Below are 26,279 nucleotides of genomic sequence, written 5' to 3'. Positions count from 1 at the left end.
AAAAGCCTTGGACTTAGGAAAAGATGCACAGCAGAATCCAGAGATAACCCTGGGCAACAAAAATGTGTTCCCATACATTCAAGAAAAACCGAAGTATGGAGGCAACAGGGCACAGAAGATAAACATGTACCAAGAGGAATATGAGGCTACCATTGTTTAACTCCTAAAAATGATGGATAACTAGCTGTCTACAGAATATTCTTTATGGCAAGAATATGGATATTACCTTTTCCTAGGCTTTGGGTAGATTGGGGGAACATACTTGCTCCTGATTGTGGACTGAAATAACCTCTCAGTATGACAGGCAAATGTCACTTTCAAGGGTGTTTAATTTTACTGGCAACAATTGCTATTTCAAACTATAAATATATTCTAAACATGCTAGTTTCCAGTCATCGTTTTCCTTCTGGCTTCAAGCATTCTGGACCAGGACAAGTATGCCAATCATACATTGTGATTTTGCTTGTTAAAGCAGAACCTAGTGGTATCTGCCCCACTCCCACGCTGACTGCTTAGGATGATTGAAGTGGAAGTTCTTCACCCTGCCTTAAACCTCCTGGGACATGTCACAGGTCTCAGGAGGTACCGGAGATATAAAGCACAGCATGGTGGAAAGCCAGTAGGAGTCACAGCCAGCTTCCCTATATAAACCTGTTGAAGTAGGGGACCTGAAGATTGGTGATTAGCTGGTGTTCCCAGTATTCGTAGCTGCTGTATAAAAAAAAAAAAAAAAAAAAAAAAAAAAAAAAAAAAGAAAGACTGTAGGGGTGGGTGTGGGGGAGAGAACTTCTGCATCTGATTGCCCCCTTGGTGGTCGGGCAGACGTTGCAGCTGGTACCTGTCAGGATGGAGTACCTGCTCCAACCAAGTTGCCAATTCTTCACAGGCAGCAAGGGATGAGTCCTTAAAGCAGAACTTCTCCTTTTCAGCAGAGCTCCACTTTAAATATTTTTGACTCCATTAAAGCTTAAATCCAAATGTTGATATTTTTACATAGTTACATTATCCAAGCTGGACCAATGTAACGATACATATACCAAACCTGTGGGATCCCTCTAAAAGCTAAAAATCCCTATAGTAGAAACCACTACTACACTGCTAATCCAGTGATCTCCACTTGCTTCTGAGTTCCATACCAAGCGGATGTCCTGTTGCTTACTGAACATGGAATACTTACTCAGCACAGGTGCCATTCAGAGATTGCTTCGAATTTCTTTAATGCAAAGCATTAACTGGACTAGATGAAGACTTATGTCACCAGTCCACTTCATCCATTCAGAATTCTTTGCATTCATTGAGAATATAAAATTTAATCTCTGAAGCCCATGCCCAGCAGGTGGCCTCATCTTCACAATGCAGCAGCTCAGCACAGGACCCAAAATTGGATGGAGAGGACTGTAGTAGTGGTGTCTACTACAGTGAATTCCAGCTTCCAGGAGGATTGGCCAGCTATTGTATATATGCATAGTTACACTGGTCAAAGCCAAATCAAACCAAGTAAAAATACACATACCTAGAAATCTTTAAAAGCTGAGGGGAAAAAAAAAAAAAAAAAATGATGTTGACTGTTAAAAAAAAATTTACACTAAAAGTGTTCCATGTGTGGGCTGCAGCATTATGTACAACCCTGACTTCCATCCAATGCAATAGTGACAAATGCTAAATCTTCAATAAAGTGGTTCTAAAAGCAAGATATGTTTACCTTAATGCATTGCCTGCCTTATTCCCCATACCAGGTTTTTCAGTGGAAAAAAAAAAAAACAAAAAAAAAAACACCCAGATCGCTGTACTATGTAATAAAAAAAATGTAAAATGATTTTATGCATGTAGCAAAAGGGACACTAATGGTCAACTGGAACCTGGTAGGGATGAGGCACTCCGATGGCGCTTTGTATAACCAGGAACAATCCTCCGGACCACTTAATGGTGGAAACAGCTTACGGGTTTAAAACACCTAGCAATAGGTGAATTCAGCAACAATGGGAGATCCACCTTGAAGTAGCTCAAAACAAAGCCACCAGGACAAAAAGCTGATACATTAGTAATTTATTCAGCCCAATGATGGTAATCACATATTAAAGTAACAGGAATAATGACAGGTGTGTAGCAACAGGTGGCAATAGCACCAAGCAGTGAATGCAAGTAGCACAAGTTCATGTGTAATAATCAGATAGCTAATAGCTGTATCCGATATGCCCAAAATATCGGATGCATGTAGATGAAATTAATCAAAATGGCTGCTGGCCAAACACGCGGCGTCGGCAAGGCAGGCTGGTACTTGACGCGTTTCGTGCAATGGCACATTGTCAAAGGGTGACCTGCCGCCGCCCAAAAACAGGAAAATGCTATTCAGATATATTTTGTGATAGCCAAAGCCAACAGTCTGACTTAGACCTGCAGCTGGAATACTCAGAACTTTGCACTCCAGCTCCTCCATTGAGTAAAATGTCATGCATTCTTTCAATGAATGCAAGGCAATCTGAATCTAGGAGCGGGGAATACCATTACCCCCCTCCTCCAATCACAGAGTGCCTTGTAGAATGAATGCATGACATTTTACCAAATGCAGGGGCTGGAGCATAAACGACCCACTGATGCAAGTACTCCAGCCAGAACGGTAACTCAGTGCTGGATGTTTAGTGTTGACTGCACTGGTCAGGGGTGAGTGAAAAATCAGCCATGGGACACCCTTAGTGTGGTGTGCACATGCCAAATTTTGCTGAAGTTCAGCAGCGCACCAGAAAAATGGCTCAGAAATACAGCAGCCTCAGCTCCAGCTCATTCCCTTTCAAAATACCCATTTCCAGCCTGCCTCCCGATCGTAAATACTACAAATGTAAAACTACTATCCCAAGTGTTGCTACTTCCAAACATTTGATGGCTCATCTTACATCATACTTTAAGGTTGTAACATTTAACTGCAGAGATCCACTGCAAAGGAGTCTAAAAATCAGCTTTTTATACTGAACAAAAAAAAAAAAAAAAAAAAAAAAGACTGTTTTCACTTCTCAGCAGCATCAATATCTAGAGCTAAAAAAGCCTCTGCCAGCCACACCCTGCCGAGCCTGTGCTGAGCCAAGTATCTCCACAGCACGCTGTACACAGACCGAGGTCTGACAATGCTTTTTGTGGTTTGTTTGGAGCCGGCTCTGCCTACACTAACGAAGCGTCTACACAGCAAGGGGAACATGCAGCTCTGCAGAAAGTTGGGAGCTTGCAGGATCATTTCAATAAAGCCGCCCATACACTGAAAAATACGCCAGTTCAGCAGGAACCAGCTGAATTTCAACCAACTTCAATGCAACCAGTCGTAAGCAATGGGTTACTGCCCACTGCAAACTGGCCTCTTCCAACCTATACCTGGGGACATGGAAATTTTCAATCGTTATGGTCAGTGTATTTAGGTTTTGTGCTGCCCTAGGCAACTAAAATCAGATGTCCCCCACACAGTCTGACACCAACACCACCCCCCCCGCATAGACATCTGACATCTCCCTGTTCAGGTTTCCTCCCACACTCCAAAGACATGCTGAAAGGGTAAATTGGATCCTGTCCAAAATTGGCCTCTAGTATGTGTATGTATGAATGTGAGTTAGGGACCTTAGATTGTACACCCCTTGAGGGTTAGGGACTGATGTGAATGTACAATATATTATTACACAGTATTTATAAAGCACCAATTGTTCGCTCAGCGCTGTACATTACAATGGGGGACAGAACATGTGACAGAATACCAATACAATGCAAAACATGAGGGGATCGAGGGCCCTGCTCTTTCGAGCTTACAATCTAGGAAGGAGGGAATGGTGGCACAGGAGGAGATAGCTGTGGGGGATGGAGTGGTAGGAAGAGTGGAGGAGGTCAGCAGGTTAGCAGGGGTGGGGTAGGCTTCCCTGAAGAGATGGGTTTTCAGGGTGCGCCTAAAGGAGAGGAGAGTAAGTGATAATTGATGGGTTGGGGCAAGGAGTTCCAGATGATGGGTGACACCCTGGAGAAGTCCTGGAGGCGGGCATGGGAGGAGGAGACCAGGGAACTAGAGAGGAGGTCTTGTGAGGAGCAGAGTGTGCGTGCTGGGCAGTACTTGGATATACAATATACATGTAAAAGCACTGTAAATTGTCTGCGCTATACAAGTACCTGTAATAAAGTGTGTGCCGAGTATCTATTAAATCACGACTATCAATTTGATCACTATAAGCCTTTACAATTCTTCCAGAAGGAAGGCTACAATGGATCGTTAAACTTGCAATTGCTTCAGATAAATGTTACGTTCTGCCTCGGGGAAGTGTGTATAAGGGCTTCGTCCAGGCTGCCTGTGGGTCCAGAGTGGAGGGAAAGGGGACGCCAGAGGCTGCTGTTGCCATGACATTGGGATAAAAAACGACCCACTCAGCAGATTACTCGGCAGCTGCTGCACTTGAAAGAATGCCAAGAGTATCTGGTGTGTGTAAAAGCCTAGACTGGCACAAGAACAGGAATATGAAGCAGGGGGGTAGACTGCATGCCCCAGAACAGCAGTGGAATACTGGGAAATGGTCACCTCCCTGATGCAGATGCTTAAATGCCCCGATTGTCAAGCCAATGGATACATTTGTGGCAAACACTTCATTGATTTATTTCATAGTCTAAAGCAGGGCTGGACAAATCCCAGGAGCCAGGCACCCAATGTTTGAGTTTCTACTTGGGAATGAGCCAACATCTTTTTTTTTTTTTTTTTTTTTTAAAAAAAAAAGGAAAAATCCTGCTGGTTCCAGGATTGTACAGAATGGCTCAAATTCCATTTATTATGTCCCCCCTGCTCAAAAAGTGTATTGTCCAGACAAAGCTGTCCATACTCTTTCCCCACTCAGCCCAACCTCTCATCAGGGCATTGTATTCTGACATCAGCTCTCGCTGTTGACAAAATACACTGATCATTGTCTGCAGCTGCTGATCAATACGTTTTCTAGCATGTCCCTTTGACAGAAGTCAAGCAATCACAACAGGTTTGATTTAAACTACCTACTGTCCAAATGCATCTAGGGAACATGTGGTATTAAACCCACATTGTTAAAAATGCACTACATGCTATTCACTCCATGGGATTTGTTTCCTGTATTCTGCATAGAAACAGCTTGATTCTGTTCACGGTCCCTCCCTTATCTGTGTCCCCACTGCAGGCTGAGATTGTGTAGACCAGCTGTTGCCACATCTGAGCATGCTCCAGTTTCCGTTCCCTTCTAAGCTGTTCAATTTCATTTTTCTTACTTGTGCAACCAATGTGACTACATGAGTGAGTCATACATGTGGGTGTATACACTCCAGATAAAGGACAGCCTACTCCCTCCTCTGCACACTAAATATAGGGCATCTCACACAGTTTTTAGGCAAAAATAAGTTCACATGCACAAGTTATGATTTAAACATTTATGCATTGTTCTTCTGTATTCCACAAAAGTTTTGAACATGTGACTAGATGTACCTCCTGCTGAAGTTTCCCGACAGATGGGCTTGGAAAGCTGGATCAGGCGACTATTATGAAAAACATGCAAGTAAAGTGCCATCATGCATATACATAAGACCCCCTTTCACATGGGGCAGACCCACTTGCTCACTGGGGATCTGTCTGCTGATCCCCACTGAGAAAGCAGCCGACAAGTCCATGTCCATTTCACTTATGCAGAATAGACAAGACAGCCCTCTGTCCTCTATGGGCGGTCAGATTGAAATAGACCGCCGGTAGGTTTCCATCCGATCGACAAGGGAGAATAGATCCTCCGTCCTTTTTGGCATATTGGATGCAAGCGGGTGTAAACAGACCTGCCACTCCATAGAGGAGAATAGAGGTTCAGACTGGATCCACCTGAAAAACAGGCAGACGGACCAGATTGGAATATCTGTGTGACGGGGCCTTAAGAGAAGAGAATGTAAATTGAACAGTGTTTTAGTATCACTTTATATGTCTGCACATGATCGCTTTAGCATCAATATAGCATGCCAAAAATCAGTTATAGTCATGAATAGGTATATACGGAGACAAAATGTGATCATATCTGCTCCATCGGCTGCTAAGAGCATAGAGTGTAAAATCTTGGTAGACTTTACACTCAATGCTCTTAGCAGCTGATGCAGCAGATATATGATCACACAAATATTGTGTTCAGCTAAGTGGGGATTCACTGTACACTAAACAGGCATGCTGGGAGGAGAAATATGCATTGAGAGCATGGACTGATACTAATGGATCTATGTAGATTTTAAAGAACCCTTAGGAAAATGTTAATTTTCCCATGCAGCAGGGCTGTGCCTGCACTGGACAAATGCTTGTTCTTGTCTAGGGGATTGCAGAGCAGAGATATACTTACCTAATCTGCTGATCCTCCAAGTGCAAGATTAGTCCCCACCACTCTTGCGGTCTTGTGAATGGACTGTTCCTGATGTAAACATCCTCACAGACCTGCACTGGATGTGAGGATGGCAGGAAGAGTCCACCGCTGGACATGGGGGGAGTGCAGTTTTCCAGGGAATCAAAGGATCAGGCAAGTATAGCTTTTTCCTTGCACCCCTGGACAAAACAAGCAGTCAGCCCATGCAGTGTGAGCACAGCACCACTGCATGGGAAAGTAAACATTTTGCCTGGAGTTCTTTAAGTGAAGCTGGAAGTCTATACATGATCAAATATTCTTCCCACCTACAAGAAGATTCTACAAAAATCTGCAGTATGCCTGCCCAGAGTTGTGGCTGTTAGCTGGGCATACCTACTGGCCATGGTGGAGTGAAATGCTGTACAGATTAACTAATCAATGCATGCTCTCAGATTGATCCTTGTTCACCTTCATGTGTGAATTTGACTGGCAGTTCAGGAATAGACTGTTCTTAAATAGCAAACGGATACATTGAGGCAGACCTCTGGTAAAGGGATTACACAAAAAGGGAATACACTGTTACTTTGTGTACTGTGTCTGCTTCGCGTTAATTATATGTTCCTTACAGGAAGATGCCTACTGTTTTACACATTCCCTGAAAGCATTTTATTTTTCCTACCCAGAACATCCTAGTTTGCCAAATTGTAATATACTATCCACCCAAGGACAGTCTGCTGCTTGTTATAAACATGTGTTTAAGGACCAACTTAGACACTACACAACCCTCAAAAAACAGGATTGTCTGCTAGGCTTTGCTTTAGGACCAAGAATGACACTTTACAAACATTAAAAAGGCTTATTAGATTAAATAGTTTACCTCCAAGCAGACCTACAAGACATTTATGCAGCTCTATTACTACAATTCATAAAAGGAAACACCTAAATTTTACTTGGCCTCTTGCAACCCCATGTACAGCAGAGCTCAGACTGCTGACAAGGAGCATGCAGATAGGAAGTATCGGTGACAGGTGGAGGAAAAGCGGGCATCAGTCATGTTCTGCTTCTTAGCTAGCCACTTCACAGGCTGAGGCATAATGTTTTCATTGTCTGGCCGGTATTACTTTGTCCCATGTTTCTAGGCATTACCCAACCCCTAGCCATGAGGTCCCAACTGCACTTCCTCCTCTCCAGCCACAACAGAGCAAACAGCTAGGCAGGAGATGGACGCTTGTCTCGGCTCTGAGCTCTTCCTCCAAGAAGAACAGCAGCAGCAATAGGTATGCAGAGACCGACATGCCCCTCTCTCAATTCATCTTGTTACTACTAGATTAGACTGCTCTAGCTGTGGCAAGGTGCCATTATGAAGTATCCATCTCCTTCCTAGCTGTTGTTGGATCTGCTGTGGCAGAACAGGGGGGGGGGGGGTACAGTATAGACCAGCAATGGGCAAACTACGGCCCAGCGGACCTTTTAATCCGGCCCGCGGCAAACATCGGCTGTCAGAATGTGTATAGGCGGGGCAGCGTGAGGAACGCGAGGGGAGCTAGGCTCTCCTCACAGTCCGCCCTGAAGACCGGAACGGCGCGGGAACACGGCGAGAGGAACGCGCGGAGCAAAGGTAAGTGAATTGACACGGGGGACTTTGCTTACTACTTGGGGGGGGGGGGGGGGGGGGGGAATAGTACTGTGGGGGATGAAATACTATATGAGGGATGAATTAATATGGGGGAATGAATTACTATATGGGGGATTAATTACTATGCTTACTATGGGGGAATATTACTATACTTACTATGGACGACACATACACATCATTCATCTACTCTTGGTCCAGCCCCCGGGTCCAATATATGAACCCATTGCGGCCCTCAAGTCAAAAACTTTGCCCACCCCTGGTATAGACCTAGCAAGGATTATGAAGCTCCTAGCAACATTACAAGGTATTATGTGTACCTTCCCAAACGGGACAGAACATATACAGTATTTATAAAGCGCCAATAGTTCGCTCAGCGCTGTACATTACAAAGGGGGACAGAACATGTGACAGAATACCAATATAATGCAAAACATGAGGGGATTGAGGGCCCTGCTCTTTCAAGCATATCATGGATAGTCTTACCTGAAGCAAATAAAGCTAGACTGCTGTGTGGTAGGGCTTTGTACATCTCAGGACTGGGACAAAAATTATATACTTTAGGAAGCAAAACCACTACCTTGTATACATTTCATAGATATTTAGCAGTTTGTCAGAGGCTATATATCTGGGGTTTTTATTCCACATAAACTAAAGACTGACCGGCCAGAGGGAAATTGTCCAAACTCAGCCTTTTTGGCCAAACATTCAGGTCTATTGTAGATGCCACCAGTTGATAGTTCCCATACAAGATAGATATGTCACCCTGAAAAGTTAGCACCACGTCTCCTCCATTCTTTATGAATCCATGGCACTTCCACCATAAAAAGGCTTCCTGAACCAGCCCACTTCCCTGCTTATGCAATGGTCTATTCATGGGCTCAGAGGCACGGCTGATAAAGATTTCCGGTAAGAGCCACCACACGTTATCAGGACACAACCAGTACTGTAGCATCTTTGAGAAAGCCATGATAAATTAAAAACCTTTTCCCCCCTCTATATAATCATGAATGCTCAAGCATCCTGAACAGTGTGCCAAGCTTCATGTGTAAATGGCATTGGGAGACAGATACAGCCTGAACACCTCTCCAGCTTTTGAAGCCTACAAACCATCAATATAAAAATAAGGTAAGTGAGCGCAAAGCAAAAAACAGGAGCAGCTAGCATACAGGGCAATCCTCAAGACCTCTAAACTAAACAAACCAATCAACAAGGTATGCAGCGCTAAATAAATGTCATCTCCTAGATTGTAAGCTCAAAAGAGCAGGGCCCTCGATCCCCTCATGTTTTGCATTGTATTGGTATTGTTCTGTCACATGTTCTGTCCCCCTTTGTAATGTACAGCGCTGAGTGAACCATTGGAGCATTATAAATACTGTAATAATAATAATAAGTTAAGCAGCTAATGGCAATATCTCTGCTGAAACCCAGTAACATCAATTAAAGCATGTCCAAGTTCCATGTGTGGTGGATAAAACCATGTAGGCTTGTAAAATAAAAACTTCAAATGTTCAATTCAGCGTAACATCCTGAAGATTCCAATAAACTTATGCGCTTACCACAAGAACATATAAACTGAGCATTGTATGTATGTCAGGTGTACCACCAACGGAAGAGGAGGCCTGGTTCCTACTGCGGGTAGCATCCGGTCACCAAGGTAGACACTCAGGGGATGTCAGCACTCACTCTGCACAACACTGGAGAGGTGGGCATAAGAGAAGAGTGGTGTCTCAACTCGAGACCAAGTGGATTGTTGAGCTCAGATCTTTGCAACCCCAAAGGCCTCAATGTGGATTTGGATATTAACAGTTTTAGCGATAGTTTATTTCTTTATATCATTTCTAGTTATCCATTTTATCTCATTTGATGGTGTCATTTTGCTAAATTTTATTTATTCATTTTTTACTCTTTGGTACATTTCTATATATAAGGTTAAATAGTTTGGTTTAGAAGGGGTAAGAATTTTTATATAAGGTTTTATACATATTTATTATACCCCATCAGATTTTAGGAGCCATTTATTTATATTTATACCATTTTTTGATTGGTAATCGCCTTATTAATCTACTGGTATATGTTTAATGTGCTATTAATGCATACCTTGTTGATTTGTTTATCTTATCAATATGTCTCAAAGCTCATCTCCGACAAGAGCCTAAGCTTCAAAACTGATAGTCTATGAATGTTTGGCACTCATTACATATGTGACCACACCCATTATTCTAGGTGTTGTGTTATGGAAGTCCATTCATTATTGATGGCCTACCAGTGTATAAACTCACCTGCAATATATCTGACAACTTAACACCAGTGCCACAACACTGGAGCACAGGTGTCCTATGACTTGATGTATGCTGTACATATAGCATGCTGTGATTCAGATGAATACACATGTACTCATCCCTCCTGTAACTGGGAGATTACAGCAGTCCTAACCCTCACGCCAATCTGAAAAGCCAATTTGTTTATTCACTTTTTATACTTCACCTTTTGGTTGTGTTCCCCTTTGCTCCTCCCTGGCAGCTAAATAAAAAGGTTATGTTGGGAAGTGAAGGGAGGGGTGGAGGAGGAGCTGGGACAGCACAGGAAAGACTCAGAGCGGGGTTACGACGTGTGAGGATATGCAAGAATTTAACAGATTGTTCTGTGCTTTTACTTGAAGAGGTTTATGCTCTTTAAACAGAACTACACTGAAATTGAGCACCACAAACCAAAACAACTCAATGCTACTATTCAAAAAACTCCCACATTCATCCATATCACCATGGATGAAACACCCCTCCATGAAAAACACCCCCTAGCATTTATGGCTGTGGCCATCTTGAGTAAGTGCAGATTAATGTAACATTTACTTCCTGGAATCCATCTGCCCTTAACCAGGCATGCTGGCAGGAGGGTGTGCTTAGCTGAGAAAACTCTTCCTCCCCTCCTGAAGACTTCTGGGATATATGACCATTTGCCTAGGCCTGGAAACCAGGAAGTAACTCAGGAAAGGTGCAAAAAGATTTTTTACATCTAGTAAGCAGGATATACTTTCCCATCGACTTACTAATGTTAGTAGCATAAGGATTAATAGTCAATGCTGAGAGAGAGTGAAGTTCCACTTTAAGTCAAGCACAGCCTCTCTGAATGGCAGAACTCCTGGCAGGAGAAAAGCTTCTTAATGCAGTGAAAGCTGCATACTGCACATGCGTTTAGATGCGTCAAGTGCTTGAGCATTCAGATTGCATGGACCTGGTTACATTTACCCTTGCCATTGGAATTAACATTCAAACATGTCTAGGGTTTAGGTGTGTCTACACACGTAGAGGCACTGTCAGCTGTTCAGCTCCTCTCCTGAATGTGCCTGTAAATGCCTGTGTGCATGGACGCAGTCTTAGATAAATGTGCTTTTACAGTAGGGGATGGACAAAAGCTCAACTTCTTAACAGGGGCATCTTTTTGAATCTCTGTGCATTAGGCTGAAGGACAGTGCAGTTTTAGCACTATGGAAAAAATATGGTTAGGGGCTTCACCTTCATACAGCTCACACCAAGACTACTCTCCCTGCATTCAGCTGTGCTCAGGGTCTAGTCCCAGGTGATGCAGAAGTAGAGACATTAATGGGGGTGCAGAATATTTTATTCATTGATGCGGTATACTGGCAGACCTACATTAGGCTGTATGCTAGATTTCAGATTACTGCAGTGGGGTGAACACAATTCATTCTGATCATTTGTCATGCGTTACTGCACTTTGCAATGCCTTGTTTAAACCTATTGCTATGAAAGTAGCAGTGTTAAGCTTGCCTGTCACGGCATTTGCAGAATGTAAGGACAATATGTACTCAAGAATGCAGAGCGGCGGTTGCTCAAGTAGAGGTTTGGAGAACTGAGGAATGGGTGCGGTGCTGCCATGTGGTCACTTCCCAGTCTGCCCTGGAGAATCAGCCAAAATCCGCCTCAAGAAACTAGCTGGGCTGGCCACCGAGGACCAGGATGTTCACCTCTGCAACAATGAAGACATTCTGACAATGCAGTTTTAAGCAAAAAGGAGTATACACAAACTGGACGCAGCAACGAGTATATGAATGAATATAGCCTTCATTTCTCAGTATATAGCAACTGCAGAAATGTTTTTTTAAAAAAACTGAACAGATAAGACAATTTAGTTTAGTTTTCTAGTCAAATGACTTCATGAAATGCTTTTTATTATTCACTCACCTACAGGGCACTTATACCCCCTTCCTGCCCAGGCCAATTTTCAGCTTTCAGCGCTGTCGCACTTTGAATGAGAATTGTGCAGTCATGCAACACTGTATCCATATGAAATTTGTATCTTTTTGAGACAAAGCTCTTTTGGTGGTATTTAATCATCTCTGGGTTTTTTAATTTTTTGCTAAACAAACTAAAATCTCAAAATTTTCAATGGTTTTTTGTTTGTTATAAAATTGTAAATAAGTGATTTTTCTCCTTCACTGATGTGCACTAATGAGGCTGCAGTGATGGGTACTGATTGACACCGATAGGTGGCACTGATGGGCATTGACAGGCATCACTCATATGGCACTGATAGGCAACACTGAAAGGCAGCTCAGATGGGCACTGATGTGGCATTTATGTGAACTGACAGCTGGCACTGCTGGGGCTACACTGATCAGCAGTGCCCCGATCAGTGTACATGTCCCCTCTGAGTAAAGCAGATTACCAGCTCTCCTCTCCAGCAGTCATCGTGACAGCTTGTGAGGAGAGAAATGCCTATAACTGGCATTTCCCCATTTACATGTGATCAGCTATGATTGGACACAGCTGATCACATGACCGAGCCGACATCTTCGGCTATTTCCATTGATCAGTGATCCGCTGTGTCCGAGGAACACAGCGCACCACCGATCGCCGTGCATGTGCGGTTAGAGTGGGAGGCCATCATGACGTCCTCCCAGAAAGAACCGCCTTGCGCCCAGCATTACCTTATATGGTGGTCGAGAGGCGGTTAAATAAATGCAAGCAGTGGAAGTACCTGAATTCAGCCTGGTATCCCCCTCTTGAAATCCCTATACAGCAGAGGGCAGAGAAAAGGAGCAGCAGAAGGGCTCAATCATTTCATGTAGTTACAAAAAGCATGCCAATAGGAGAGGAGAGCAGAGAGATCAACGTCTTGTGCCACTTTTATAGTCACAGACTGGGGCAGGGCCAGGGTGACCTGGGCTCAGAAGTGGGCTGAATGATGCTGGCCATCTTGTGGCAGAAAAGTACTGCAGGGGAGAGTATTACGTGAATGCTATAACAAAAGCAGTCTTATCTTAGCCACTTGCCTACCGGGCACTTCTACCCCCTTTGTGCCCAGGCCACAATTTTCAGCTTTCGGCGCTGTCGCACTTTGAATGACAACTGCGCAGTCATGCAATATTTTACCCATATGAAATTTAGCATTTTTTCCCCTCACAAAGCTTTTGGTGGTATTTAATCGCCACTGGGTGTTTTATATTTTGCACTATAAAAAAAAACCAGCAAAAAAAGTCTGTTTCTATTATAAAATTTTGCAAACAGGTACTTTTTCTCCCTCACTGATGTGCGTTGAGGCTGCACCGATAGGCAGCACTGATTGGCGCAGATGAGGTGGCATGCATAGGTGGCACTGCTCATCAGGGCACTGATAATCAGTGCAAATCTGTTCTGACAATTGGTTATCGGCAGTACTTTTTTCACACCGACAGCATGAGGAAAGTGCAGCCAATAACCGGCAACTTTACTCGGTGATCTGCTATATCATTGGACACAGGTGACCACATGGTAAAAGGCCGCTGTGATTGGTCTTACCACATCACATGATCAGCTGTGTCCATAGGACACAGCGATCATAGAGATTGCTGGGGGCACGCAGGAGGGCATCATATGACCCTCCCAGAACTTGACAACTGTGCTGTAGCCGTAATTTGGCTACAGCGCAGTTGTCAAGTGGTTAATGGACTATAAATCCCATCTTGTTATTTTTGGCTGGAGCTCTGCTTTAAAAAGGCCAAGTCCATCTTTTACAAATTATACAGGATTTATATAGCGCTAACAGTTTGCTCAGCGCTTTACAATATAATGGGAGACAATACAGCAACAATATAGTTCAATATAAAAGGATAGGAGGGCACTGCTCCTCAGAGCTTACAATCTAGGAGGGATGGGCTAATGGTACAAAAAGGTAGTAACTGGGGGATGGACTGGTAGGAAGAGTAGACTATTCCATTATTAGCGGACGGCAGGATAGGCTTCCCTGAACAGATAGATTGCCTAAAAGTGAGCAGAGTAGGCGATAGTCTGATAAATTGGGGTAGAGAATTCCAGAGGATGGGCGAAGCTCTGGAGAGGTCCAGGAGACGAGCATGGGAGGAGGAGACAAGGGAGCCAGAGAGCAGGAGGTTGTGCGAGGAGCGGAGAGTACAGTTTGGGTGATATTTGGAGACAAGATCGGTGATGTAATTTGGGGCAGTGTTATAAATGGCTTTATATGTTATTGTTAATGTGTTGAATTGTATCCGTTGGGCAACAGGAAGCCAGAGGAATTGTCAGAGAGGGATGGAGGACACCGAGGGGAGGTCAGTGGAGGGATTGGCAGAGGAGTGGCAGATACAGAACGGTTAGAAGGGTGGATGAGTCTGGCAGCGGAATTCACGATAGACTGGAGAGGGGATAGCCTGCGATGAGGTAGGTCAATGAGGAGGGAGTTACAATAGTCAAGGCGAGATAACAAGGCAGTGGATAAGTTGCTTAGTGGTTTCTGAGGTTAAGAACAGGCGTATCTTGGAGATGTTGCAGAGGTGAAGTCTACAAGATTTAGACAACGATTGGATTTGGGGGTGAAAGGACAGATGGGAGTTTAGGATTACACCTAGTACCCTGGCATGAGGGGAGGTACTGATGATTGTGTTATTGATCTTGGAGAAGTCAGGGGAGGGGGCACGGGCTGGAGGGAATAGCATGAGCTCAGTTTTGGAAAGATTGAGTTTGCGGACGTGGAGTGACATCCATGCTGATATGTCACTTAGGTTAGTAATGCGCGAGGAGACTGAAGGGGTGAGGTGAGGAGGAGACTGAAGGGGTGAGGTGAGGAGGAGACTGAAGGGGTGAGGTGAGGAGGAGAAAGATAGATTTGTGTGTCATCAGCATAGAGATGGTATTTAAAGCCATGGGAGTTTATCAAGTGACCAAGGGAGGAGGTGTAGATGGGGAAGAGTAGGGGGTCCAAGGACAGAATCTTGTGGGACCCCTACAGAAAAAGGAAGTGGAGAGGAGGAGGCCGAGTTATTGGTAACGCTGAAGGAGCGCTGCGATAGGTAGGAGGAGAACCAGGAGAGAGCAGAGCCTTGGAGACCGAGAGTGGACAAATAAATGCACATCTTTGCAGAAAAGATGTATTTATGCAAGGCAGTCTGCAAAGCACTGCACCCAGACGTTTCCTCCAGCTTTATGTTGGTATGGATTTTCAGTAAAGCTGGCCATAGATTAAGTCTTGTCCGGTTCAGCAGGGACTGGCCAAGATATGAACCATGTATGGGCAGGCAGTTTGTACCCAAGTCAAATGACTCATTAGAACCAGCATCTTTAATTTTTAAATGCAATTTTACCAGCAACTATAGCTGCCATCGGTAATTACTCTCCCCTCTGGGAGATCTATGTACATTTCAGAATTTTAACAAACTGATACAGAGTCCTTTTGTCATTCTGAAGAAATCACAGTTTGTCCGTGCCCATGTGCAAAGTGAATGGGAGCAATTTTATAATTATCAATCAGCTGCTGTACTTGCAAGGCTGAGGAAAGTGGCAGTGTCTGCATCCCTTCAGACGCAACTTCCCTTGGAGCATCTCAGAAAAAAAACATTGTTGCAGTGGATGCCCAAAATCTCACTTTTATCTTAGTACAGACTTCTGGGAAAATCAGAGGCCCCCCAAGTGGAGTTACCCTTTAAGGAGTAACATGTATTTTTTGTATGGTGGAATGAATTTACCTTAAAGGCTCACTTTGATGCCATTGCCAGTTTGAGCGTTTTTCTATTGGTGCAGGTTCTCTTTAATTACAAAACTTCATATTCAGACATCTGAAAATGTTAATGTAAGCAATGTTTCCATGCACTTTAGATGTTCATATTACAAGATACTCCCATGCCCCAAGGGGGCCATATTTGAGTGGCATTCCCTGACGGGCCCTTAAAATAAAAAAATAAAAAAAAGTATGGGTTTACATGGGATACTTGTCTCATCATGTTTTACAATCCAGCTCTAGTACAAACACACGACACTCCTCAATTCCACCCAACCTTAATGGGTTTGTGCGATTAATCTTGTCCGTTAAGTGAACAAGTTTGGAAAAAAAAAAAGTTCCCTTAAGGCGCACAGATGACTGGAGGTATGAAGGATATTGTGAAATACTAGGTACAGGCAACAAAGTTTCCTCTACATGTGATTCATAATCTGGACACTCTGTTCAAGGGCTGGGCCTTAGATTTGGATATGGCCTTAAGGCAAATATTTGAAAGATTTTGCAACTTGCTCTAGCTCCAAATTAAGAGAAACCAAATGTACTACTCCCCCTGCACCGTCCCCCCCCCCAAAGCAACACCATTCCCCCAGATGGATAGGGCAGGACTCCGGGTATGGCAACTTTTTTTTAACCAAAGTTACATTAGCCCAGCTTAGGTCAAAGTACACAAGTGCTGTATCTGTGGGATCGCCCTTGAAGCAGAAATTATCAGGTAGCCAGAGCTTCCAGGTCCCATGTTGAGTGGCTGTACTGCTGCTTACCAACACAGGAGGCTGCCACTCGGCACAGGAGCCAGAGAATGTTTTCCCATTCTCAATGAATGGGAAATTCTGGTTGGACAAGGCAAATCCATATTACCAACCTGCCGCTCCACCTCAGAACACTTTCCACTCATTGAAAAGTTGCAAGTATTCCCTAAACGACACCCATGCCAAGCGACCTCCTCTGTTTGGAATGCAGCAGGGAAACCGCTCAGTATGGGACCCATAAGCTAGTGGAGATCACTGGAGTAGTGGTGCCTATATGGCGATTTCCAGCTGCCACAGGGATCCCAGAGGTATGGCACATACAAATCTTATATTGGTCCAAGCTGAAACAATGTAACTAAAAAATTGACATACCTGGAATCCAGCTTTAAAAATTGGAACTAAACGTGTCCCAAAATAAATCTAAAAAGGCACACAACATACTTACTAGTCCATGGCATCCAGTGTTTTGCCTCTAGGGAATGTTGTCCCCTACATTACTTTCTGGTACCACCTTGAATTCAGATCCAGCACATGTGCAGAAACACTGCTGAGATCTTTGACAGGTCTACAGGACCTAGCAGATCTCCTCGGCGTATCTGCATGTGCCGCACCCCCTGTATATGTGCTGGCAAGCCGCAGGTCCTGGCTGAGTAAGCTGGCAGAGGCTCCACACCATTTCTGCACCTGAGTAAGATTGCACAAGCTGTCTCTTGGATGAGTGAAATCCCAGGAGGCAGTTTTCAGGAGAAAGCACATTGAAGACACGCTGCAATGGATCCTGGCGTTACCCACAGTGTTGCTGTGTAAGCATGGGGGCCAGGTATGCCATCCTCCACTAGATGAGAAATATGGACTTAACTATAAAAAGAAAAAAAAAAAAAAAAAAAAAAGTGTATGATAGGTAGGGGAAAGGAGTGGTCTGCTCTATACCCCCCTGCCAGATTTGACATTTGTGTCCCATTGGAGAGATTTCCACTCACCTCCTGCACAGTAAACAGGAAGCAAGAGGAAATCTCTCCAAACATGAAGGCACCTCCCTCTTAGCTGACCCTAGAACAAGTGTCCAGACAATTCCCAGTTGGTGACCATTTACAACGATGGCTTTTTGCTCACTTTCAACCAAAACAAATTGCCACACATACATCTGAAAAAGGGGGTTCTAACCCCTCACTACTATCCAACACTAAAAATGTTCTTGTGTTAGAGCTCATGCACAAGGTGGGGGCATACAGAATTCTTTCCTGGAGCCACAGCATATAGCCATCCATAGGAAGAAATTACAGGATGCTGCCAATACCTGTACAAGACATGTATAGGATGTACATCCGAGGACACAAGTCTGCATCCCAGGTTGTATGTCTTTGCGCATGTGTACACAAATACCAACACCAAATACTTGCGATGCATTTTTGTAAACTCCCAATAAAATCTATGGGGGCCAAAAACACTAGAAGCACATGCACCCTTTCACAAGTCACACAGGCAGGTTGCCTAGGTTTCAATGGGCCCATATTCAATGGGATTCTTTTATAGATTGTTGTGCAATAAATAAGTGCGAACAAGAACCAAAGAAAAAAAACATCTCCCCATTTGTACCTGTGCGACAAAAGAATTACGGTCTGTCTAAACCTTGTGCTTCTGTGGGACTCAAAGATGAAAGCACTTTTGGTTCCTCCAGAGGATGCTAGGGGTTTCTAGTGCGGTGGTTGACTGAGCACCCATTTGTGGATGCCTGCATTGTTCCAGGGCCAATGGTGCTTAGCCTAGTCAGCAGCAGGATGCCAATGAACTTTAGTTGCCCATATGGAGGCATTCGGACCACCAACCCCAAATGAATTGGTTTTAGGTGTTCCCCCAAACCTGAAAATTACAATTGTAAGGGTCTCAGGTTAAACCAGTTGAGAAAGGCTGCTCTAGAGTCATTTTATACTGCAACAGAATACCACGCTGATATACGGAAATTCAATTACAGAAGATGCAAAGTTGCTAATCCAACTTCAGCTGCACAGGCACATTCATGCCGAGATACTGGAATCTCATGGGTTAATAGACATCACTGTCTGAACCCAGGGGAAAAAAACGTCTGTTTCCTGCCTGCAAATGCTTGGTCTAAGGGGATCCTGAGGAAATTCCATAGCAACCACATTCCAGAGGTCTGCTGGGATCACCAGGGGCATGACCCCTGAGCCACCCTGAGCGGGCATCAATTCCAAAAGAATTTCAATCATTCCAGGAAACACCTTTCAGGAGATAAAGGTCTGCACTCCAAACAGCAAATATTAAATTTATACAACTGAAGCCCAAGAAAAGCAAAAATCGGCCCTGAAAAGGAATTTTAGGCGAAGCTGCCGGCCCATTAACTGTTGCATGGCACATCTGAAATCAAGGAAGAAATGTTGCTTGAAACAAAAGAAAGTTTGAAAACAAATGTTTGCGATGAATAGGTCGCCACAAGCAGGCAATGTTCTGTGGAAGAGGGCCAGGAGTACACTACTGGTTACAAACTAGAGCATTCTGGGAGATGCAGTTCAGCACAAACTCACAACTGAAAGGCCTTGGGACATCGTAGAAGATACAAATCCCTCATGTATGGAAAGGGAGCTGGAACAGCAGCCTCAGATGAGTTCCCCACAGTCCCATTATATATAGGAAAGGATGGAGCTCCCCATAGTCCCAATACGTACTGAATTGAAGGTGGGGCAACAGAGCCTCAGGTGGCGCTTCCCTGGTCCCAATATATACCGAAATGAAGATTGGGCAACAGTCAGGTGGAGCTTCTCATTCTCATGTAAAGCAGTGGTCTCCAACTGCTACGCTTTGCTTGTCTTATCAAGCCATGGGGGCACAGTTTACTCCCACTGACACCAGGAATGGGGGGGCACTGTTTACTCCCACCAGGACATTTTCTACTTCTGCTGGCCACAGTCCAGGCCCTACAAAGTCTGAAGGACAGTAAACCGGCTTTGTTTAGAAAGTCTGGAGACCCCTGATGTAAAGGAACAAAGATGAAGCAGCAGCAGAAGGCCTCAGGTGGAGCTCCCCGGATTCCATCATGTATAGAAATGAAGGCAGGGCACCTGAAAGCCTCAGATGGAGCTCCCTGTAGCCCCATCATGTATAGAAACAAAGATGGGACAGCAAAGCCTCAGGTGGAAATCCTCAAGGTCCCATCATGTTAAGGAACCAAGATGGGGAAGCACAAGGCTGTGGAGCTCCCCATAGCCCTATCACGTATAGAAATTAGGACAGTTGAAAGCCTCAGATAAAGCTCCCCTGGTTCCCTCATGTACAGAAAAGATGGGGCAGCATAGCCACACATGGAGCTCCCCATAGTCCTATCATGTACTGGGATGAAGATGGGGCAGTAGAAAGCCACACGAGCTCCCCAAGGTCCTCACAGGACTCTAGACTACCTTAAATAGGGTGCCAGATCCAGTTGAATCTAGACCCTCTCAAATGACTTACAGTGCACAGAGCTCACTGCCAGCATCAGACATCCTGCTACTCCACTATGGGGTATATCTGCTAAAGCATTCAGTTGTCTACAACTACGGAGTCCTACAAAAAAAAAAGTTCAAAGTCAGATATCCAGAGAGTCATTGGCTGGCCAGACACACAAATGTTCAATGTAAGGAGAATTTAATCTTTCAGAGGTCAACTACTTGACATGTTTAGTTTTAGGTATCCATTCCGATTTCCAGTCCCAAAGAACCCAGTAATCCCAGCTGGCATTTCCAACTTGACTTTTCTTCATTCTGGTGTTGAATGGTCAACTGTAGGGGCCAAACCTACACTTGTTCATCATTGAGAGTTTGTCAGTATATCAGAAGAGGGATAGGCCATCATAGGAAATGGTATCACTGCCCACTCTTAACCAGTATATCCAGCCTCAGTGACGGCAAGGACCAACCTACCCATCCTAGCCCCCATTCACACCTCAACGTTTTATTTTGGGGGTTCCCAAAGCGTGACAGTAAGCATGAATGGAAGCTGGCCATACACAGAATGCATACAGATTGTATAGTGTTTGGCCAATTTTAAGATTGCACAGTTTCCATCAGATTTACCAAAACTGTTGGAGGACACGCCTAAAAAAGCCATTCAATTTATATCAAACCAGGAAGGCTCTTGCACCATAGCTGATGGTAGTGCTAGAGGAGATTGTACATAAATTGGTTAGATAGGTCCTCATTACATAGTTTTGGCAAACCTAAAGTTATTTGTATGGTCAGATTGTAATGTGTATGGTAACCCTAAAGGTCAGATTGTAAGGTATACAGTGAGGCCAACACTGCCTTGAAGCAGGATTCAGACTTTGGTTGTCAGGCACATGTGTTGGCCACGAATGCATTGACCATACCATCAAATACGAGTTTTTGATTTGCTCGTAAAATTTAAAAAAAAATGAACTTTCTGCTACCTTTTCATTCACATTGAACAGATTTTTTGGATTGGAGGTGGAAGGAATGAGCTCTGGAAGGATCCAATTATCAAGTTGATTGTAAAGTTAATCACAGACTTCTTCAGACTTTTGACATTGAAAGTGAGCAGAGTGAAGGACAGTTTTGGTCACAGATAAGCTCAGCACACATTATGGTCTTACTGTATAATCTCCATCAGGGTCATCATACACATTACAATTTAACCATAAAATATCTGTAGTTAACTTTAGATTTACAAAATCCATGTAATATGAGCACATGCCTAATCTATCCAACCCATTGTATCCAATCAGGCAGATCCTCATGCTCCATGCTTGTTAGATCTAAGGGAGAGTGCATAGATTGTAACAGGTGTGGTGAGTGTTAGGTCTACCAACAACCAAGTAGTATAAGGCCCTGCCTGCCTGATTGGCTACTGATTGTATGGTCTACCTAGGTCCTCAAGTTGCACAATGCTGGTAAATCTAAAGCAGATTGTGCAAAGATTTAACATGTATGGTCAGTCAACTCAGAACACATTACAATAGAACTGTACAATCTCCTTTAGATCCAACAACTATGTAGTATAAGGATCTCCCTTATGGATACAGATTGCATCATTTAGGAAAGTTCTCAAGTGACACAATTTTGGCAAATACCAAGTTGATTGTCTCATGTATGGTCCCCCAAAATACTCAGCCTTGATGCAGGAAGCAGACATTGGTTGTAAGCAGGAGCGGAATGACCATTTGGAAACTCGGGCACTGCCCGAGGGCCCGGGGTCAGTAGGGGGCCCCATGAGATGCCCCTGGTACCTTTTTCATAGGCTTTTTTGAGTTTGGGCAAGGATATAGGGGCCCCATGATCCAATATTGCCCAGGGGCCCCATGAGTTGTTAGTCCGCCCCTGGTTGTAAGGTGCATGTGTAACATCCAATACTGGCCATAAGTGCACAGACCATACAAACAACTATGTTGGTATTCTGTAAACTTATTCTAGAAATTTTACATTTATTTTTAAAAGGTTTATAATAAAGTTATACAAAAAAAGTGTTAATGCATTTAGAACTTAGTTCTTTATATCAAAATAAAAATATTCAAATTAAAAAAATAATTAAAATTCTAAAATTTTATAAAAAAAACCAAATTAAAATGTATTTAATAAACGGTACTTGTCTGTTAATTCACCGGATATAGATATCCATATATATATATATATATATATCTCTATCTATCTATATATATCTATATATATATGGGATATCTATATCCGGTGAATTAACAGACAAGTACATAATAAACTTCTGTATTTTATTTTGATTAGTTTTAATTATCAGGTATTCTGTAATTCATTTTCTGCTGCATTTTCAATTGCATTGAACAGATGTTTCCCAACTGAATGGAAGGTGAAGCAATGGGCACTGAAGGCTTCAATCGTTACTGATTTAATTGTGACCGGATCACCGATTTCTGCCAATAAACTTGCCCCTGACAACGATCAGAATGATGCAGCCTATGGAAGCGATCAGATTGCATGGTGTATGGCCAGTGGCCGACCCCTAGTCTTACCTATAGAGACCAGCTTGATGTTCTCCCGGTCCAGGAACTCCAGGGCCACCGACACGTTCTCCAGCTGCATCTGGCGGAAGGTGGGTCTCTGGTTGTACTTGCGGTACATCTTCTTCTGGCTCAGCACCTCCAGCAGGGCGATGAGTCGGAGGCCATCCCCCAGGTCCACCTGCAGGTTGGCGATCCTCTTGTTGACACATTTCAGGTGCTCGTTGCACCATCGGGTGAACGTGTTCTGCTGGATCTTCTTCCACGGCGCGTCCTCCGCCAGGTCCTTCTCGGTAGCCGGCATCTCCGCTGGGTCCGCCCCGGGTGCTGCTGCTCCTGCCGCTGCTGCCGCCGCTCCGCTCTGGGTGAGCCTCGGGTGGGCGCTGCTCATTTTATGGATCCGGATGAGAGGAGGGTCCGGGGAAGAATCGGGAGGATGGGCCGGCCTTAAAGACACAACACACACATCGGTCACATGGGAGGGCATACATGGTATATACACACATCGGTCACATGGGGGAGGAGGGCATACATGGTATATACACACATCGGTCACATGGGGGAGGAGGGCATACATCGTATATACACACATCGGTCACATGGGGGGAGGAGGGCATACATGGTATATACACACATCGGTCACATGGGGGAGGAGGGCATACATGGTATATACACACATCGGTCAGATGGGGGGAGGAGGGCATACATGGTATATACACACATCGGTCAGATGGGGGAGGAGGGGATACATCGTATATACACACATCGGTCACATGGAGGGCATACATCGTATATACACAGATCTATCGGTCGACACCCTCTATGTAGGCGCCATCACCCACTATATAATGCTGTCACCTCCAGCCATCCCCAGTCCTCAGATCCTTTGTTACATTGTACTGTGTGGGGGAAACATTGTAACTTTTCATGGGAACCCTCTAAACCCAGCAACTTTATTACTTCTCTCAGATCCCACACCGACCGACAAATACACAGCTGTCACCTGTATACAGGACTGCCCCTCATCTGCACGACTGTTCTTCATCTAAAAGACTGCACCTCTTTAAAGGACTGATCTTCATTTGATGGACTGTTTCTCACTTAAAGGACTGTCCCACTTTTATAGGACTGTCCCTCATTTGAAGGACTGATCTTCATTTAAAGGACTGCTCCACTTTTATAGGACTGTCCCTCATTTGAAGGACCGATCTTCATTTAAAGGATCATCTCACTTTTATAGGACTTTTCCTCATTTAGAGGACTATCCCTCTTTAAAAGACTGATCTTCATTTTTAAAGGACTGTCCCTCATCTACAGGACTGTTCTTCATCTAAAAGACTGCCCCTCTTTAAAGGACTGATCTTCATTTGATGGACTGTTTCTCACTTAAAGGACTGTCCCTCTTTTATAGGACTGTTCCTCATTTAGAGGACTGATCTTTATTTATAGGACTGTTCTTAATCTAAAAAGCTGTCCCCCTTTAAAAGACTGATAATCATTTAAAGGACTGTTCTTTATTTGATATACTGTTTCTCATTTTAAGGACTGCCCCTCATTTAAAGTACTGTTCTTCAGCTAAAGGATTGTCCGCTCTTTAAAGCAGTGTTTTTCAACCTTTCTTGTGCAAAGGCACACTTTTTTCATGAAAAAAATCACGAGGCACACCACCATTAGAAAATGTTAAAAAAATTTATTGAAAAACTTTTTGACTTGAGGGCCGCAATGGGTTCATATATTGGACCCGGGGGCCGGACCAAGAGTAGATGAATGATGTGTATGTGTCATCCATAGTAAGTATAGTAATATTCCCCCATAGTAAGCATAGTAATTAATCCCCCATATAGTAATTCATCCCCCATATAGTAATTCATCCCCCATATAGTAATTCATCCCCCATAGTAATTCATCCCCCCTATAGTAATTCGTCCCCCATATAGTAATTCATCCCCCATAGTAATTCATCCCCCATAGTAATAATCCCCCATATAGTAATTCATCCCCCATAGTAATTCGTCCCCCATAGTAATTAATCCCCCATATAGTAATTCATCCCCCATAGTAATTCATCCCCCATATAGTAATTCATCCCCCATAGTAATTCATCCCCCATAGTAATTAATCCCCCATATAGTAATTCATCCCCCATAGTAATTAATCCCCCATATAGTAATTCATCCCCCATAGTAATCCCCCATATAGTAATTCATCCCCCATAGTAATTCATCCCCCATATAGTAATTCATCCCCCATATAGTAATTCATCCCCCATATAGTAATTCATCCCCCATAGTAATTCATCCCCCATATAGTAATTCATCCCCCATAGTAATTCATCCCCCATAGTAATTCACCCCCCATATAGTAATTCATCCCCCCTATAGTAATTCATCCCCCATATAGTAATTCATCCCCCATAGTAATTAATCCCCCATATAGTAATTCATCCCCCATAGTAATTCATCCCCCCTATAGTAATTCATCCCCCATAGTAATTCATCCCCCATAGTAATTCATCCCCCATATAGTAATTCATCCCCCATAGTAATTCATCCCCCATAGTAATTCATCCCCCATATTAAGTCCCCAAGCCCCCCCTGTGTCAATTCACTTACCTTTGCTCCGCGCGTTCCTCTCGCCGTTCCGGTGTAGCATGAAAATCTGTCTCCTATGAGGATCTGTCCCCCTCGACGTATCTGCGCATGTGCCAGTTTCAGGCATTAGCAGCCGATCGGCGATCTCCGGCACATGCGCAGATACGTCGAGGGGGACAGATCATCCTGACAGTATCACGCTCCGCAGGCCGGATTAAAAGGTCCGCCGGGCCGTATACGGCCCGCGGGCCGTAGTTTGCCCATTGCTGTTCTAATGATTGGTCTATTTGTGAGCCGAGGCCACATGTTACGGATGAAATTGCAATTTTTCCCACGGCACACCAGACAATATCTCACGGCACACTAGTGTGCCGCGGCACAGTGGTTGAAAAACGCTGCTTTAAAGAACTGTTTTTCGTTTAAAGGACTGTCTCCCATTTAAAGGACTGTCTCTTCTTTAAAGAACTGTTCTTTGTTTAAAGGACCATCTTCCATTTAAAGGACTGTTCCTTCTTTAAAGGACTGTTCTTCCTTTAAAAGACAATGTCCCTCATTTAAAGGATTGTCCCTTATATAAAAGGCTGTCCATCATTGAAAGCACTATTCCTATATATCAACCAAATCCCTCTGTCCCCCTCTCCTCCTGCGTTGTCCCTCTTTTTGGTCTGATGTATTGACTAAAAGAATTTCTATTTAAAGCTGGCCATACACTATACAATCTGATTGCACAATCTCATCTCCTTTAGCTCTACCAAAACAATGTAATACACGTACAAACCTAAACAACCGATTGTACAATCTCCTGTGGATCTACCACCAACTCTGTGGTACTTCAATTAGACCCGGCCTGGATACAAGGTGATTGGATGGTTTGTGTAAATTGGCAGATTGCATTGTTTTGGTAAATGTAAAGTTTATTGTACAAAGATTGTACGGTCAGATTCTTGTCACTGGAGTCCGGTGTATGGGTGTAATCAC

General features: G+C 43.8%; 1 protein-coding gene across 4 annotated transcripts in view; it reads right to left on the bottom strand.

Annotated features, from left to right (window-relative positions):
- The window catches only part of FLNA (filamin A), a 178,321-nt gene that overhangs the window by 73,446 nt on the left and 78,596 nt on the right, over positions 1–26,279 (bottom strand). For all 4 annotated transcript variants that reach the window (XM_089673530.1, XM_089673532.1, XM_089673531.1 and 1 more), the window contains exon 2: positions 22,723–23,156. In XM_089673530.1, the coding sequence (XP_089529656.1) occupies positions 22,723–23,101 (379 nt within the window). In that variant the 5' untranslated portion in view covers positions 23,102–23,156. The remainder of the gene's footprint in view (positions 1–22,722; positions 23,157–26,279) is intronic.

The sequence above is a fragment of the Staurois parvus genome, unplaced genomic scaffold, assembly GCF_062004578.1.
Source record: "Staurois parvus isolate SC_StPar_1 unplaced genomic scaffold, SC_StPar_1.0 ptg000140l, whole genome shotgun sequence".
In the NCBI taxonomy this organism is placed as follows: domain Eukaryota; kingdom Metazoa; phylum Chordata; class Amphibia; order Anura; family Ranidae; genus Staurois; species Staurois parvus.
The sequence above is the reverse complement of the archived record's forward strand: the minus strand, read 5'-3'. Positions and strand labels throughout refer to the sequence as shown.